We start from the raw sequence: 19,586 nt of genomic DNA on the forward strand, positions 1-19,586 counted from the left end.
AAAAGCACTTCTTAATTTATTATTTTCGGGGCGGGAGGTATTTATTTCAGACCAACTTACTGTCAGGAAATACTTCTAGGAGAACCAAGTGTTTAGACTTAGCATGTTTTCTGTTATGGAATATGATGGTAATTTTATGATTTAGTACAGTACATTTGTTACATATTGTACCAATAAGATCCGTGGACCACGGCTGTTTAGATTTCTGGGAATCAAGGATACTGTTGCTAATAGTCAAGGATGCTTAACAAAGCCTGCCAAGTTTATTATCAAAACAAGCATATTCCTAAAGACATAAATCAGTATGTAATAATTAAAATCCCGATGGTTTCATTGAATGTGGAGACCAATATGCAATTTTTAGATTAAAGGTGACATTTTATACAACCAGGTGTGAGTGTGATTAGTCGTTACAATCCGTTTTGAAAATCTGCCTCTTCTGACATCACAAGTGTGTGTGTCCACCTAGATGTATGACGGATAGATGAGCAACGTTTACTACAGACTGGTTGACTGATCAATCCAGCAGATTACAACCAGAGAGAGAGAGAGAGGCTCATATACTGAGGGATTGTTGTCCAAATATGGGCGCATAGCTATTACAGTTGGCTAAAATGTCAAATTAACTGCTGTTGGTTTGATAAAGTGGAAGACTAGAGGCACTCTACTGGCATATACTTTTCTATCAGTGTTTTTAATTGTTCGGTCAGACTTATTGTTCTACATGCACTCAATGCATTGACTGGAAACTATTATTATAATTGCAATGGCTTCTTGGCAGCTGCAGTGCAATCACTTAGCAGCTTAAAAATAAATATGAGGGATATGACAGTGACAAGAAGATGAGGAGCGTAAACTTGAACCGAGGTTCAGGCTTTAATAATGTATTCCCCACACAGTCTCCATGTAGCACAAGGAAAAGGCATGGTGACCTGACTTTCCAACAATCTGACACTATGAGAAGAGAGAGTCTGACATAAAACCCTCTTCCATCAGTTCCCATGGAGCTTATAGGGCCACTCTGACAAATACAAATCAATATGTAATTTATAATGGATCCAGAGATGTAGTAAATCCTTCGGGGGGGTTCTAGAAAAGCTGTCCTGACAGGATTCCTGTGTGCCATCTTCTTCCGTCTTCTTCAACCTGTCGCAACATATCTAAAAGGTCCTGTGTCCATGTGCTGGGGGGCTCAGGAAGGAGAAGTTTGTGCACTGTTGAAGCGGCTGTTGAAAAAGAAACAGCCGCTTCTCTGTGCTTTGTCTACAATTTCTAGGACAACTAACTTAACATTAGCTCTTTAGCTCCCAGACCAACATCGTAGCGATAATTTCTTGTCTATAATTTATATGAAGCAACCTACTATTTTTCCTTTTTAATGCTCCTATACTTCCAAAATGGAGGCGGTCACTGCGATGTGAAGTCACGATGCATACGCCTGTCAGGTGTTCGTTTGACAGTTGATGTAATCTGGGATTGGGGGACAAAAAAGCAACAGTGATGAAGGCAGTGCTTGATCGTTAGGTGTTTTTTGAACCTGAAGTACAAGGTGAGCGTCTGCACAAAAACGCCAAAACATTCTGGAAAAAGACCCTGTGTGCGGTTATCTTGGTCTGGTTGTACGCATGCGGCCACACACGCTCAAAGAAAGATGCTATTTGGACATTGGCCCCAAGTAAAGAAAGGACAGTTTGGTCTATCCCTGACTTGACATATTGGAATGTTGTCTCTGCATATTCCACATATAAATACAAAAATAAACTGTCAATACATCCCTGTTGACATATTTTTTATAATAAGATCATATATATGCATGACCTCCTTGTGATTTCCCTCCTCTTTCCAACAGAATGCACAGACTGATCACTGAATGCAGGATGTTATGCGTATTTAATTCTTTATTGTTTCTCGTCAGATGGTTGGCTGCTGTCTGCCTAAGCAGCTTGATGCTCCACACTGTCCCTTTTTCGTTAGCTACTGCATATTCATCTGGATCTCCAGAAAGGGAATAAATAGGCCACAACAAAAAAGGCTGCTGCACATCTAGCATGCAATGTGACAATAGCTTGTGCAGGCTAAATCAAAGGCAGTTGCTTTTCATGTGCTCTACACAGAAGTAGACAAACAGTGGCATGAGCAGGGAAAACGTATAGCGAGGCGGACAGCTTAGGGGGGATTCAAATTCTTTCATATTTTATTCTTTCTTTTTAGACATTGACTACACTTATTAGCACTGAACTTCACATTAAGAGCTTGACCACTTTGTTGAGCATCCTTGATTAATTTCTCAACCAATGAAATAACCAGAGAGTACTGCAAGATACCAGACCAGGAAAGTATCGACCATGTAATACTGTCTTTGGGCTTGTTCTCCCTACAGGCACTGCTGTGGTAAATCTACATCATGCATGCGTGTCATTCGATGCCTACAGTGTCCCTTCCAGAGTCCCGACAGACCAGATGTCCGAGAGACGACCTTGCTAATATAATTCACCTTTGTTAACAGAATACAAAGCCTGTGAGTCTGTGGATCAGGGTGTGGTCGGGGCAGGGTGACAGAGAGAGGATGTGTACTTTGAGGATAACTTTAACAGCTATTGGGGGCACAGTGTGAAAACCTGGGTATGGGTCCTACATCGTCATCAGGCACCTCTGCTATCCACAACATTGAGAAGAGAACTTATTAGTAGTCTAAAAGGGGCTTGAATTTATGCACAGAAATGGCAAGACACTGGAATATAAATAGAATAATACCCCTTGTAGAACACAGTGCCTTCCACCACATGTATTTGGACATCATAAAAGAGGTTGTTTGGATTTAACCTCTTTCCTAGAAACAAATACAATTCCCTTTTAGTGTTGGTTTTATGAAATCCTTTTTGCGCTGTTGATGGATGCTATTTGCACCGTTAGAGACAAGCATCCAACATGAATCAATGTAAAAGTCATTTTCACCAATTATTCCTATTATGTACTACTCAAATAAATGCATTTAAGGGGAATTTGTTTTGTTGAAAGAAAACCTGTAACATTTTGTTCATTGTATACGATTGTTCATTGTTCAGGAAGCTAAAACCCCTGAATCCTAGCATCCGCAAAAGTAGCACTTTGTGTTTTTCTCCATTACCGCTGATCAGAACATGCACTGCATTCCGAAACCACCTGCAATCTCCCCTATGGAACTAGATCTCATTGTTGACTCACAACACTGATACCAGACTATTCTTCCAAGAACCTGTCAACCTGTCACCATACTGAGAGCGGAAACAATTTAGGTGAATAACAATATTTCTCCTTCACCGATTTTCCAAACTAGTTTAACTCATCAAATAAACAAATCGATTCCAAATCACCATTTATGGTAACACAAAGAATATACACATTTTTAAACACCTGATCTATACAATACAAGTCCGATATCAGAGATGGATTTAGCAGTACAGGCAGCCACATGTATTATTTTGAATACCTAGAATATGCTGTCGTTTTGGAATAACAATAACGAGCAACAACATTGGTGAAAATGCGCCCCCAACATTATTTGGATTGATTTAAGGACAATTCAAACTAGTTCCTCATTGTTCACAAACACACGTTCTTTGGTAAAATGAAGGGTTTCAAACAAGTTGAAGCTCACTGAAATAGATAGCCTAAGCCTAGAAAAATGTGTGAAATGGGTTCGGCCATCAAAACAATGTCAGTATTGATTTATGGAAATTGAGGCCTGGCTCACAAATTTAATAAGAAAAGCATGACGTAAAAGGAAGGAGGATGGAAGAACTTGATAATGTCCAACTTTCCTCGATTTATTGAACAAATACAATAGATGTTAAAAAAAAGTTAAAACCATAATTAAAAATGCTGGTTTTAACCCTCAAAGCATCAGCGCAAAGGATATATAGAAATATATAGACATGCATTGCCACCAGCATTGAACTTTTCTACAAGTTCCATCTTCCATGGAAACCAACTCATTTCTCTCAGATGCGAAAAACAAGTTAATGAGAGCCATTCAATACGCTTCAAAACTCTCAATGCAGTGCGAAGATTGGTGAATTCAAAGAGACATGTCATTTCTGTAGGCAAGAATGTGCAAGACAAATCTAAAGAATTTTAAAGATCTTGACTCTTTATGGCCAAGAAAAGCAGTAGTTTGTCGAGAGTTTCACATATCCATCATTTGAAAATATTACAAAGATGACTGGAGAGAAGGACGAGAAAGCCAAAAGGAGTGGTGCTTTAGCAAAGAACAGAGCCCCTTCAGAGGGGGAAATGTATGAAAGGGAGAGAGTACAGCAGTACTACAAAGGACACCAAAAACACTCAATTGCACCGATATCCTTGTGCCCCCAAGGCCAAATAAATATTATTTAAAGGAAATAGTGTTTTAAAATAGTGTAAGGTCAACACAATCAACAAACCATATCAACAGTTCATATTCACTACCGTAGCATTGATTGATAAAAACAATAAAATAAATAGCCCTTAGGGCCCACTAAGGCGACACCCATTGACCTAATTACTGGCTTCCAAATCCACAGGTGATGGAAGGCACCCGGACAAGGCATCCGCTGAAGCCCAACTGTCACAAGGAGCTCTAACAAGTGAATGTAGGAGTGCGATGCGTCAGAGGGCTATGCTTTATGAATGTCTATGCTTTGGAATGCTCAATCAAAAACATAACCTCACCCAAGAAGAAACGTTCACTCATTCTTAATTAGTTTCTGTAAGCAGAATTACAGAAACAAACATCAGGGGTTGCCAATACCATTTATACTATTATAAATATTGTGTCTTTTAGAGGATTTTTTTAGTGTATTATGTTTCTTTTGCGGGCTTAGAAGCATTCCAACCCCAATACAGTTGCAGAATAATAACTACTTAATATACAAAGCCACGAGTTGAGGAATGATTTTATTTCATTCATGGTTACAATATTGCCACTAACATATGAATGTTTTTTATATTCTGACATAAAAGCAAACTTAAAGACAAAAAAGGTAAACTGACAGGACAAACAAACTTAATTAAAAAAAGCCAAGAGCTCAGAGGAGTCATTAACGGAAGCAAATCACTGCCAATGTGTTTAAAAATTTTAAAGCCAATGAATTTTGTGAACAACATTGAACATGTCATTACAAAAAACACGATTACAAATATATTTATTTCAGTGTTCAACAATTCAACAACAAAGCTGAAGTTGCAGCTATTTCAAACAAGATATTCATAACTTATTAAACTTGTCAAAACATTAGATCAGATAATTCCAGCGATACATTTTCAAACTGAAGTATATTCAGATTACCTGAATCTGTGTTTCGTTGTTATGTTTTCAAAAGGTCTTCACATTTCCACATAGAAAATTCAAAGGCTTATAAATTTATAAACCCTATGGCAGAGTTTTGCTTTCATATGCATTCTTCGTCGTCTTATGATTTGCAACTCCATTAAATTAGATCACCACTTTCTGCAACACCACTCTTATGTAGGCATTATATTTTTTGGAAATAACTCTTTTTTTTTAAACCAGCATTACATATTATTCTGCTTTTATACAGCCGCCTGCATAATAATATAAATGAATTGGAAAAAAACGACATAGGAAAAATATAGTGAAGAAATGTGTGCCTCAGCAAGCCTCCAATGGGGACAGTAAGCTTTGCTTGTGTTGTCATAACATATTGGACAGGGACAGATTCCCTGCCACGGCAGACAGGAGTATCGCCTTCCCAGTCCCCCCAAAGTGAATCTTTTGAGTTGTTGCACAAACTTGCTGCCAAGACGGCCTTGAATGGGAATTCCATCCCGTCAGGACCACCTCATTATCCTCCGCCCTGCTATTGTGGGAATATCCTGGCAGCTTTCTAACCAAAGCCGCCATTCTCAATGCCAGAATTGTAAACGGGGGGATCGGAATCTCTGCTGGGAGTTCTGTGGCAATCACTGAGGCCTGTGACTGTGCAGTCATCTTGAATGAGGATGTACTGAGAAACACGACAAGTGAAGAAGAGTCCTCTTCTCTGGCTCATGGTGCTTCATGTGTTTCAGGACACGGGATCGTCGATGCTATGCAATATGTATAATTAATGACCGTGCAGAAGAAACACACAATGGCTGTTTGGTTCAACACAATACATTCATTTCTGAGGCCGGGTTCAGAGGTCATGTCTGCCTTTGTGCGAAGCCGCTGAGGATAGAAAGAAAATAGAAGAACCTCTGAAACAACAAGACCTTTGAAAGCCTGAGAGGTTTCAGCGACACAAATGAGTAAACAAAACAAAGTGGTTGGTTGCATAACAGCGGTGTGGGGTCCAATCAGTCCGGCGACCAATTTTAAAATGGGGCTGATTCAATTCAAAATGTATGGCTGACTGAATTTCCGTATCCCCAAACAGACATTTTGACAAATAAATGTATCGGGTGTGTTGCTTCTCCGCAAACAATTCAATTGCATTAATTCAGTAACAACTTCTGGACATAAGGTTTACTGTAACATAGCAAAAACGAACCTGTAACACAGCATATTACATAGGATTACATTGGAAATAACAATATATCTTTAATAATTAGTTTTAACTTTTATTTGTCTGCGGTAAGTGCCCTAAGGAATTGCACCTGTAACCATCCTCAACTCTCATCTATCCCTCGTAGTTGCAAAAGATGTGAACCCACAATTATAACAACATCTGGTCTCCCTCAGCAACAGGGTTACTGAAGCCTGATTGTTTGAGATAAATGAACCATGGGCAACAATAAAACCACATCCAAATACTTTTAATGAATCCCTCTAATCTTAATGCAACATGGTCTGCTGAAGCCAGTAGTTACTCAACTGGCAGTGCTACAGCAGCTGTGAAAGATGAAATTAACGTTTCAGCCTGACAACCTAAATGTATTGCCTGCATAACTGCGATGGCATTTACTTTACTCAAGGAGCCATGATGCATATAACCCGATGGACAAACCCCCCCAATGCTGCATCATAAAATCCTATGTGAAATGGTCATTTTAAAAACACACCAACACGCAAGGGCAAGCCATCATTAGTGAGTTCATCACCATAGTGGATAAGAAGCCTACTCCTTTCGAAGACCATCCGTGAAAGATTGGGCGTCCTTGTGCTCTCCAAATCTTAAGGAGGAACCCACTCATCCCTGTTCGTGAGAACAGCCCTGTACAGCCTGCTTGTTTGTGAGTGTTTTCCTTGCTGGCATAGGTGCTTCAAATGTGTTCCAGTGCGTATTTGATCAATGGACTATTAAAGTAAGTAGCCTCCCCTGAGCCCAACCCATAAAAGTTTCAAAAGTTTTAATTGCAGGCCTTACTAAAGACCTCTGTGAATGGTTCATATAGGGTCAGTGTGAAATTATTCTGTAAGTGTGACTGCAGTGCACCCCTGAAGATAGATTGTAATTTTCGAAAGCATATAGGCCTAGTTTCAGAATCAACACTAAATCATGCCTTCTTTTCTCAATTGTCTTTGTGTATCAAGATTTGGTGGTGGACAGGCCATATCGTTTTTGATCTCTAAACTATTAAAAAGGACCAAACCAGTGAGGATTCCTGGTTAAGACAATACCAGAGTAAAGATTTAACAGCCCCCACCTTACCGTAAGCAACACTATTTTATTGCATCTTATCCTGACAGAAGATGTGTACACAACATGACATAACACAAATACATGCAACACTAGGCTATGCTTCATTCATACACAGATAAGAAAAACAAATCAATTCTCGGCTGTGCTACGAGTGGCTAGGCTTGGGACAGTAAATCACTATGAATGCCACAAATCTTAATACGCTTTTTCACAGCCATTTGTTTTCAGGGGCAATTGATTGGCGATTGTGTCAGTAATAGGGCATCGGAGACAAGGTTGCACAGTCCTGTTACTGAATGTCCTGATGTCAGCCATCCTTTACAGAGCAAGCAGCACAATGATTAATCCTTTCCAGAACGACAAGTTATGTGGTGATGTAGCACTGGAAGTCTTGTGGTTATGGTACGTACAATTCATGCTTACTCATTTATTCTCTTGATAAAATGACCACCATATAAGTACATGCCAAATGTAGGAAACAGATTGTTTTCTTGAAAACAAACCCATTTCAAATGCATCAAACGTAGAATGAGTATAGACAAATAGGAATTACAAGAAAAGCACAGCAAATAAGTATAGACCCATAAGGCCTTCGATCTGTACAAATTAAGCCACATAAGAAAACAGGCCATTAAACTGATGAGTCATTTGAGCCCGTTCCTTAAATGTTGCGGCCCCAATTCCTCCATGCCACAGCAGAAAGACCTGGAGGACACAAATCTCACTGTTCCTTGCCAAGGACCTCATCTACATTTACCACGTTATTTTTTTCATGAATATAGCATCCCCCCATCCATCAGTTTGAGGACCTGGTAAGAATAAACCTTCTCCGTCGTCCAGCTCTCAGTCTGTGGCTGACTTTTAAGTGGAACTTGTACAAGACAAAGAAGGGTGCTCTATTCTGGTGGGAACCCCAAACTGATCAACCTCCATTCTCTAAATGTAAAAAGACAGTGGGGAGCAGGCAATACATTGTCGAAATGGCGGGGGGGGGCTGCGTTTATACAACAAAACACTTTAAAGGCACTCCACACCTTCGGTAAATAAATTATAAACATGACTCCAAAACAAATAACATGTGCTATATCCAATCGATTCGTGTCCTTTTAAAAGGATAGTGTATCTGAGGATGGCATGTAGACTGCTACCAGGGTGCCCAGGTGTGAATGAATGTAGGCTTCACTCGAATAGGTGTTTTAAATAGCATTAATCAAGAAGGACAACATAATAGTGCAGCGAATGATTATACGAGATGATATGATATGATACATCATCTCTTGCACATCAAGCCAACCTCTAATTTCGAGTTTGTTTTACCTTAAAGTAGGCTTAATCAATCGTATAATTCAAGGTAGCGTTATCTTTATTGAATCAGCATAACGATTAAAGGTTTCGGAAACATTGCTATTGGATTTTTGGTTATAACTGGAAACATGCACAGAAATCCCTCCGGTAAGGCTAGACATACGATGGGAATGCAGCGCGTTGGGGACATTTGAGTGGACGCATCTCCCTACAAACTTAGGGACAGCACACAGGCAACATTGCTTATGCAAATAGACGCCAGGCTCGGGTTGAGTACGGCTGCTTTACATTGCCTCCATGCATATGTTGAATCTGGTTCACTGACACACATGTACCGACCATGTCCATGTAACACACGCTGCAGATGTAAACAGATGCGCCCCCAAAGAAGCCCAACCATTAATCGCAAACTCGCATATCTGTAAACAAGTAATACGTATGAGAAATACCTGTATGGGTCAGAACAGAGCGGGTGACCTGATGTTAACGTCGGCGTCGGTGGGCTTAGCTTTCGCTGTCGCTCTGTAGTGTTGTGCTGCTGCTGTTATCTCCCCTCGGCGTCTTCAACAGCGGATCCACCAGCACGGCTTCATCCATCAGAGCAAAAACACTTCGGAGATCATTCTCCACCGAAAACACGTTTCAAACGACTGGTGCTAAACCGTAGGTAACGACCCCGGCAGCCCCCTCGTCATTATCGAGCCGCGAACAAAACCGTTCCCACAGGACACGGCTCATGAACGGCGGATTTAAATCACTTTACTGACCATCCTCAATGAAATACCTTCACCCCGGGAGGTTTAACGTGGCGCTCTCTCGGCTCTTAAAACAAACAAATTCACTAAAGTCCCGTAGGCTCTAAGGACGCCCTTTACGAGGTGAAAACTTAACGTGGAACGAGCGAACGGTTCAATCCCCTGGTCGTACGGCAACTTGCAGAGCGCGCGCGTCGATAACCAATGAATCCAGTTTGTGGCGGGAGCGAGCACAGGGCGCGTGGGTATCATTCAGAATGGTACGCTGTGCGCAGCCTCGCGCAGCCAGGGGAGCAGCCGCGAGACGTATGTTGCACGCCGCTCCGCCTGCCAAGCCCACCGCGACACAGCTGAACTGTTCAAAACACTGCTGGAACTTGTTTGGTTTTTGAATACCACACGTTGGCCTTGCTTTATTGAATACGTTTAACCACTAGGCTAATCACAAACCAGGCCCTCAGATAACTGCGATGGGCATGTTGGTGTTGAAGGCTTAACTGAAGCTCTGGTGTACACTGTGTTCAATGATTTGGTATTGTATTCGACTATTGGTAGGGAATGTCTTATCTCTGCGCCTCCCTTTGATCTACACCTTCAGCGTTTAACCAATAGAGGGCGTCAGTGCTATAGCCTGGTAATAACACCTCATGAAAAGTTTGGCATTTTCCTCTTACACCCTTGACGTAATTCCAACAAAACTGAGTAGCTTTTATCCTCCTACATGAGGTAGGCCTACGAATGCTGTCAGATCGCTTGTGGGCACAGAGAGAGACAACAATGGAGCGTTTATTCCTGCAAGCGGGGACACCAGTGGTTTAGTGACGACTGCAAGAAGATGGGTCATTAAGGAGATCTATTTTCCAAACTGTTTCCAAACAGTGTTGTCGACCAAGTAATGGAATAAAGGCCATAGCAGGTACCTACATAAATCACACAAAAAACTCAGAAGAGCTGGATCTATGTCACCAAACTACTACTTCCAGTGTCATTTTTTTTGCTGTACTTATTTAGACTACCTATTACTGTTTCAGAATGAAATAACATTAAATACAATTTAATACATGCCATTGGAGAAACGGTTTGCATGATATGAGCAGAAGTTTAGATGAATCACTTCTCAGTTATCCATTGCACGTATTTCACAAGAATGTGCCCTTGCGGAATATTTGCGCAATGTTTTTGTTTGGAGAGGTGATGGTATCTGGGCCTGAAAAATGCTTCGACACTCATAATTCAGGAAAACCTAGCATGAATCAATGTTTGCTTCGCATACATGCTGAACTTAGTGTCAACCTATTAAACCATCCATTATAGTGCAAGTCAAATTGTTCTGCAGATGGCAGCTGGAAGGGGTGAACTAATACTCTTTTGCAGTCATTGTAAAAGCAAGAGGTTAAAGGTGCTCTGAAAATCTACAAATGGCGTCAGAATACTGCAAGGTATGCACATAGGTTTGCATCTTAAAGTGGTGAAAGATTACCTGGGGGTCATGAAAGTTAATTATATTGAGTTAGGATGCTTTCACATTTTAGAAATAACTATTTCAAATCAATAATTCGAGTCATTAGTTAGTCGAGTCTGTAATGGCAAATAGCTTTAACAATAGTAATACACCTTTATGGAGTGCAGAATATATGCTCCATGATGAATTAGTACATTTTCAGGTATTTAAAAATACATTTAAAGTTTAATACCAGGATTCATGGACAGAAATGTTCTAAAATTGATAATTCAAACATGTTCCTGTGTAATAAGACTAAATTATTATTTTAATTAAAAATTGCACAGAAATAGAAAACATGCTAAAAATTATAGCGAGCGAAACATTTCATGTACAAAGGAGCTATTTTACATTGTACATGTGTTCTGTATTTCCTAATATTTTCTCACTCTATTTTTTATTTGCATTCTCGTCACAAAGTAGGTTAGTAAACACTGCACGGATTGCTCTCACTGCCCAAATCCTCCAATACTAATGGCTTAATTTTTGAAGGGCAAACTGACAAAACACAATGAGTAAACCAGGAAAAGATGTGGAGTAGGATGTACCTCTAAAAAAAGGGAAACACAAACAACTTTTCAAGGACACAACAATGGCCATGCACACACGCACACACACACAGTAGGCCTACTTGACATTTTCAATACATGACTTATTGAAGTCAAGGGACAAAGGAAGATTATACGTTGATGAAATGTCATGATAAAGAGCATTGCAGAAAGAAAATTGAAATCTATAAAAATGTCTTTATATCCTGCAAGAAATCTCAAGTATTCCTGTTATTGGTCGTACCAGTTAAAAACAAACCTTAATGTGTCTGATAAGGTGATCTTATGAAACAGTTTATTAACTGCCTAGCATCATCCCGTCATAATAAATGCTAAGAAAGGTTAAACAGCAAAGATTTATAGTGATATAACTTGCAGACATGAAAAATAATACAGGCCAAGCAGTATGAATCAGGCTGAGCCCTGGACGCATGGCTTCAGTGCTTTTTACTCTTAAAGGTTTTTTTAGAGATACAAATATACACATCTTATATACATTAAAGAGTGGCAGTGCAACTGAATGTTGAACCAGAAAAACAATTACCTCTCAATGCTCACCCATCCAACCATGGTCTTTAGGATATGACTCAAACACAATATGCACGTATACTGCCATCCAGGGCTTCAACACCTCCTCTAAGATGGCATTGACCTATGTCCTGAGTAATTGATCTAGGCCTCAAGCAACCTAGAATAGCATTGAAGATCCAAACGGTCAAACTACTGTCCGAGTTGCTCTGAGGCACGCACAATAACGCGCTCATCAACAACCACCACCACCACATGGTGTGAAGGCAAGGCCTGCACTATTCCTCTCCGGTTGAGATACAGAACTATGCAGACACAGTGAGAAGCCTTTAGCAGGACCCAGGACAGCTGAGACGAGACCAACACGAACGTGTGAGATAAGCCACCCTATACCTTCTTTAAACCAAGATGTAGTGCGGAGAGGAGGAGAGGTTGGGTCAGGGTTTCAACAGCAATAACAGAACCAGCATAGAATGAAGACTGCTGTGTGTGTGCGTGAGTCTGAACATTGTGGTCACCATAGGACCTGGGTGTGTGCCACATCTAAAAATTAAAAACCCACTTTAAAGGAAACAACATCCATTTTTTAAGGGCAAATCTGAAACCATTTGGCAACAGACAGTGAGGCACAGTTCTATACAACTACTGGCAACGTCAGACGTAAGAGGTGGCCTGGCCAGTCTAGCCTACTAGCCTGATGTTGCAGGCATCTACATTAGCTACAGGCAGACCATTGGTGAAATTTCATTTCTCTTGATAAACCCAGGGATTAGTGGAGTGGAGGGCTTTTTTTTTGGCAAAATCACGAGTCAACTTATTTATTTTGAAAACACTAGTCTCTTGACTCTCATACTTTAAATAATTGGCATGGATCAAAGAAAAATGAAAAGTTAAAACTGATTAAAGAGCAAATAGTATTGGCAGGCTACAAATGGAGTTAATTAACTGTGAATTATACAATGGGGTTTTGTTTAAAAGTCGCACACACATACTTGTTTTAGCAGCAGCAAATTTACAAAACAATCCTTTTTTAGTTTTCAACTGAAATACCATCAAAACCATATTAAAATGCTGGTAAAATGGATGTTGTACATACAAAGTTGAATTTCTTTTGAGAAGGATAGTGAAAGGCTTGGAATGTATGGAGAGGGTTCAAGCAAAGTTATAAGACAATGCTCTAAAGATCAAAAATGTCATCCTCATTGTCTGCCTTTAAGTGCAATCAATAAAACCCTGCAGTTGGCTTTAAACTTCTTATACATCTTCCATTGTAGATGCTTAAAAAAAAACTCAATGTGATTTCCTCAAAAGTTAAGAGGAAAAATTTGACCAATCAGTATCATCAAAAAAGGTGGACCAGTTTACTGACGTAAAGTGGCCAAAGTCTTATAAAAGACAAATGCAGTTCTCGCTTCTCTGGATGACATTGGAGACATGCTATAGATGGCAGTTGGTTACATACACATCCCAATTCCGGAGCACTACCATTTTTGAAAAACCTTTCAAAATCCTTCCCTTGAGTACCAGATTATGGTCGTTTTTCTCATAAAAAACAAAAATAATGAAATAAAATGAAAATGTCATAAAAAAAGTAGTTATTTCTGAGTAAAAATCCATCTGGTGCTCGCTGCAGTTGAATGCACAATTCCTTACTCTTCCTCACTCACAAAATAGAAATAAAAAAAGTACATTCCATCAGAAATCAAACAGCAGAACAGTGTGGGGTCCTTAAAGGGAGTCTCTCTCTCTCTCTCTCTCTCTCTCTCTCTCTCTCTCTCTCTCTCTCTCTCTCTCTCTCTCTCTCTCTCTCTCTCTCTCTCTCTCTCTCTCTCTCTCTCTCTCTCTCTCTCTCTCTCTCTCTCTCTCTCTCTCTCTCTCTCTCTCTCTCTCTCTCTCTCTCTCTCAGACTTTAGCTGTCATCCTCCAGGGCCGGGGACTTCTCCACTCTGGGCGTGCCCTCGAAGCGCTGAGAGGCGATGGCCGCTTGCTGGGACATGCTCTTCCTCATGACGTCTCCCTTCCTCCACAGCGTGATTTCCTGGGGAACCGCGTTGTGTCAGAAACCCTCAAGAACAAGTCCTGCATCATCACATTGTTTTCTTGTAAGGGGACCCAGAGATGGGAGTATGCAAGTCTATCAAGCTCAGATTGTAATAATGTATTTTCTTCATTGTCAACTTTGAGCACACTTTCAAAATTAGGGGGGGCGGGCATCCAGCGGGTTGCATTCTGCAACTTCACCGCTAGATGCCATTAATTCTACAGACTGGGCCTTTTAAGGAGTGGATTAACTGGCAGTCAACACTGCATTGTGTTTTTGCCTGTGCATGTGCATGTGTGTGTGTGTGTGTGTGTGTTGGTACCTGCTGCTTGAAATAGCGCCTCTCCTCCTCGTCTATGAGCACCAGGTTGAGGTAGTAGCGCACAGAGTACTTCTTGTTGACGTCCTTCATGGTCGGCGTCATCTCATAGCCGGCCAGGAACAGCCGGATGGGGATGGACTCCCCTGCAGCAGCGACAACATAGATCCAATTCAACTTCAGTAAAGTGTCAAGTAATCCGGGTGATACGAAAGGCTAGACGACGGCATCCGTCTGCTGTGATGAGGGTCGTCATGTGCTCAAAAGAAGAACAACAAGCTTATATACAAGAGGTTCTATTTAGAGACTTTTTCTATCGAGTTATTTTGCAGACGGCAAGATGCTTTGGTCTAAAGCGAACTACAGCGAGGTACCGGTCATTGATCGGTTGGGCACCTTCGATTTCTTGGGACATTGGAGGTCAAACCTGTGACATATCGTATGGGAGGCGAACTACCTCGACACCATACTCTAAACACCCATTATTCAAATTATAATTGAAAACCGACCAATTGAGCTAGGTTTCGTTTGAGGACCGGGCTGAATACTCTTATGACACACAAAAGGTTCCCAAACAACACAAACACAGACCAGGACAGAGCAAGGTACCTCTGACTGGTGCTCCATCCATGATCTCGTACTTTGCGATGGTCTCGTTCTCGTGGTAGACGTTGGGCCCTGTGCCTGTGGTTTCCCGCTTGATGATGTCGATCTCCATGTGCCGGATCTTAATCCGCACCAGGAGGAAGTAGATCTTGCCTACGATCACGTCTTTCAGGTGATACCTGAACATGGAGGGGGAGTGAGGGGAGTGAGAACACACTGCTACCGGACAGCTTTGACACTTCCTGGGACTCCTCACTACCCCTCTTCTCTTAGACCGAAGCCAAATGGTTATTTTATAACGGTATAGAGAATTAAAATATTGCTGTGGGCAAGATTTAAGAGCACTTATTTGAGTGTAATTTGTTAAGAGTTAGCACCGCCATCCTTCAGCTATTAGGGAGTGAAATAAGCAGTGAGAATATTGGTTTCAAGTTGACTGCGCCTGCTTCTGTATGGCTTTCAATTTCAATTTCAGATGCCTCCTGGCTCATTTCTTTGCAATCAGGGCATCTGTTCCGTGATTGGGTCTGGGAATCCATCTCTCCATAACAATCACAGGTTTGCGTAATCCAACACTTCTAAATGTGATTTCGGGAGGAAGGGAGGGAGTAGAGGGTGGGTTGTTTAGTGTGTTTAGTTTTAAATCATGCTCTCTTCCCCTACTTTTTGTTCTCACCCTTTACAACTCTCACATATTACAGAAAGCTTCTTTAACATATACTTTATCTTTCAATATGTTTTCATTGTTTTGCTCCTCTGATCTTGCCCAGTGTCCTCAAACACATGGAACCATTCCGTCTCAAGCACCACCTACTTTGACTTGTTGTACTCAAACTCGATGTGCAGACAGTCCTCAATGCCCACTTCCATCTTGATGGAGGAGTTGATCTCCGGGTAGCTACTGAGCGTGTGCACCACAATGTCTAGCTCTTTGGTGATGTCGTTCAACCGCCGGCCCACCGTCGCCCGCAGGAAGTAGCTGAGTTGGAAAGGATTAAGAGGAAATGGGTCATGTGACTGACAATGCATGATGAGAGACACAATGGTTTAAAATAACAACTCAACAACATTTTATGAGTCACCTTGTTTCCATAAAATGCGCTTCACTAACTCTGACTCTAAGGAAATCAGTGGTCTGTGTTTGGCCAACAACACAGATCCTGTATTTCAAATGACCTATCGTTTAGATGAATGCAGAATCTCGCTTTAATTGCCCCCGGAATTTTCTTACCGCAGTTTGACGTTTGCACCGCTGTATGTCTCGTAGGGCTTCTCCACGTGTGTGAAGTCAAAGTCGAATGTCTGAGACTGTGTCATCTCTCCGGGACGAGCCAGGTCCTTCACCAGCGACACAAACTCATGGTGGTTACCCCGGTCATAGTAGAGCTCTGGAAATAACATGCAGTTCAGATATACATATTACATATTTAAATGCATTAAGTCTAGACATTTAGCAGACTGCGACGTTTTTTGATACATGTAAAAAATGTGCAGACATAGTGCATACAGGAAGCACAAACAGTCAATGACTGAAAATAACATGGCAACATTGTGCAGGGGGGGCTGTTAACTCCCATATTAATGATAGTGTAAGAGCTAATCTTTATTTTGACTTTGTTACAAATGTATTGACTGATATATAGCTTAATAAACACAGTCATATCATTTGTGAAATAATGTTTGCCTTAAATGTGACTGACAGGGCTATCCAGTGTTTGATCAAAATATTGTTTGTACCTGGGTGTTGTGGAAATAAAGTTGGCATTATTAAATGTTTGACTAGTATACCTGCTGGAGTAAGAACCTGCCCTGTTAAAGATTTGAGGTCCGATCTGGTGTTATGGTCCTATGATATTAAGATTTCATATTTATTGTGGTTATGCCTCGGCCTCTAAGGATCAAGGGAAGTCATATGGTGTACAGCTATATCATTGTTGTCTGTATCATTGTCACTGTTTAGGCTCCACATCTTTTCACAGGGTCAGGTGATGTCGCAAACGTCCCCTCTCGGTCATTGCCCTGAGCTCAACCGAGAAGCATCCTCATTAAATCCACCTCAGCAAAAGCAAAGCGCATTGAACTATCAAAGCCCTGAAACTAAACTTGTTTAAACCAGATGCATCACAGGCCGGGCTTGCTAGAATGCCGACATGTGGGAATCAGAAAAACATGGGCTGTGCAACCCGGAAGTGTGTAGATATGTGGCGTCAGACGCATGATCGGGGGACACTGTATTTCCTAACACATCTAAGCCTTCCAGTGTATTTGACTACGCATTCTCTCTATCGATACAAGCGTCAGTTATTGCTAATATATTGCTAATATATTGCTGACACACAGTGGATAGGTCTACCTCCTCCTTGGACGATTTTTTTTTGCAATCAACCTGTCTTATGCAGACCACATTTCTTTCTCAACAAGTCAACGGTTGCAGACTCCCTGCCAACCCTATGGACGTAGAATAAGGTCAACCCACCCCTTTTCTCTGTCGACTCAGCTGATGCGTCAGGCGCAAACGGCTGCAAGCTGGCTAGATCTGTCACGGGACTTGACACTTGTGAGCTATGAAAAGTGACATTTAACACTTTCAACGGCATGTTCCCTTGCTAGGTATAATGTGGCGTTTAAGTGGTACAAAACCGTCACTAAATGACTTTAAAACCATGGCCCCCTCATGTGAAATGTGAGATCAAAGTACAGGCCCGGGCGGTCTCACCGATCTGGCCGACGAACTCGATCTTGATGCCGCTGTGCTCCAGCCGCTTGCCCGGGTTTTTGAGCGTCACGTTTACTTTCCCCGACACCGTCTCCCCGTCGTAGAACAAGAAATACTTTTCCTTTTTGCCGTCTTCGCCTTTGTGCTCCGCTTTTTTTCTTGTTTCTGCATCGTTTAAAACTATGTCTATGTCCGCACTTTGGCCAAAACCGAAGAAGCTCATAGCTGCAGCTATCTTCAGCTACGTTAGCCTCGTCGCCTCAGGTCTTTAGATGTGTCCTTTCGGGACAATGCCGCTCTACTTCAAGATTTTAAATGGCGTTGTAAATAACGATTAGTATATTTTACGTTTGCACTTTGACTTTACTGTATGTGGCATACAATGAAAGGCAGGCTGTTGAGCACAACAGTCGCGGGTACACTGCGCATGCGCAGATAGTTAGTCACATGTTACCAAATGTATATTATATTCTAAATGTTGCATTATTTGCCGACAGTACTGAGACAGAATACATACACTAATACACAATCATTTAATAAATATCACAGTGATATCACAGAGATATTCAAATATATTAATACTTAGGTTCTGTGTTGCAGCCAAGGGTGCGTTTTTGTGGCGCAACAATGAGGCATGTGAGAAACGACACCTGTCTAGCGGGCTAGCGGGCTTTACATTTTTTTTTATTTGAATTTAATTTAATTGAAAACATCTAATATCTTTTCTAATAATCTAATATGTTTGACCATCTTAACATTGACATCAATCAAGAGAAAACAGCCAAAACAAGATTTGGTCATCACAAGTGTGATGACAGCTTCTCGCCATCAGGGGGTAGACAGTCACAGGAGGAAAACAATATTAGAGCTTTTCGAAGGGAAAAGTTATTGCGCAAAATGACCTACGCTTGTTATAGCCGATACCCTTGATGTACTGCGGTCGAGCCATGGAACAATGTAGATCAGAATGATAAACACAGGGAATGTTCATTGGATAGCAACAATGGTATACTACATATTTAGACACTAACCATGCTCTTTGTTGTTATGGATTATTGAAATATGAGAATGATCTATGTTGATTATTCAACTGGTTCAATTAATTGATTATATTCAAATACGACAGTTGAATTCATACATTAGGCCTAGATTTCACTTTGCACTCTGAGATGAAATTGGAAAGCCGCTTAAGTGTTTGTGTGTGTGTGTGTGTGTGTGTGTGTGTGTGTGTGTGTGTGTGTGTGTGTGTGTGTGTGTGTGTGTGTGCGTGTGTGTGCGCGCGCGCGTGTGTGTTTGATGTGGTGTGCAGTGTGTGTGGTGTGAAGTGTGTGTGTGTGCGTGCATGTGCGTTGTGTCACTTGAAATTATTCGGCGGGTCCAGGAACATGCTTCACTGGCAGACAATCCTTTTAACTGCTTGACTCCTTCTAGTGAGCAGAGACACAAGTCAGAATGCGATTTGCACCGAAACCTGACAATAACTGCATGACAAAGGCCAAAAATAGACACGTTAGGCCTTCTTGTCACTGTTGAAGGGATTTGTCTTTTTCTGAAATCTGTTTCCAACAAATATGACAAATGGGGAAAATCTGTGAACACACACCGGGATCTCGATACAAAAGTAAGTACAAATCATCAAAGACTTACTTATTTTGTCCAGGGAAGT

General features: G+C 41.1%; 2 protein-coding genes across 3 annotated transcripts in view; both read right to left on the reverse strand.

Moving 5' to 3' along the window:
• arhgap32b (Rho GTPase activating protein 32b) overlaps nt 1–9,747 on the reverse strand; it is a 78,638-nt gene extending 68,891 nt beyond the window's left edge. For both annotated transcript variants that reach the window (XM_079738284.1, XM_079738283.1), the window contains exon 1: nt 9,356–9,747. The gene's annotated coding sequence lies outside the window, so the exon portion shown is untranslated. The remainder of the gene's footprint in view (nt 1–9,355) is intronic.
• A 1,478-nt stretch (nt 9,748–11,225) lies between these two features.
• Nucleotides 11,226–18,321, reverse strand: vps26bl (vacuolar protein sorting 26 homolog B, like). Its single transcript, XM_079738044.1, has 6 exons — nt 17,921–18,321; nt 16,436–16,592; nt 16,019–16,183; nt 15,208–15,383; nt 14,602–14,744; nt 11,226–14,276 (listed from the first exon to the last, which is right to left on the reverse strand). The coding sequence occupies exons 1-6, from the start codon at nt 18,141–18,143 to the stop codon at nt 14,148–14,150; spliced, it is 993 nt and encodes a 330-aa protein (XP_079594170.1). The 5' UTR covers nt 18,144–18,321; the 3' UTR covers nt 11,226–14,147.
• Nucleotides 18,322–19,586: the final 1,265 nt, after the last annotated feature.

This window comes from Pollachius pollachius, assembly GCF_949987615.1.
Source record: "Pollachius pollachius genome assembly, chromosome: 6".
NCBI lineage: Eukaryota > Metazoa > Chordata > Actinopteri > Gadiformes > Gadidae > Pollachius > Pollachius pollachius.

Bases quoted from the DNA above. Each gene is read 5' to 3' on its own strand.
- vps26bl (XM_079738044.1), bottom strand. From the start codon at position 18,143: ATGAGCTTCTTCGGTTTTGGCCAAAGTGCGGACATAGACATAGTTTTA. The intron at 15,384-16,018 runs GTAGGTGGTGCT...CTCCATGTTCAG, and splicing joins TTTGAGTACAACAAGTCAAA to GTATCACCTGAAAGACGTGA. The intron at 14,277-14,601 runs GTACCAACACAC...GCGGTTCCCCAG, and splicing joins GGCGCTATTTCAAGCAGCAG to GAAATCACGCTGTGGAGGAA.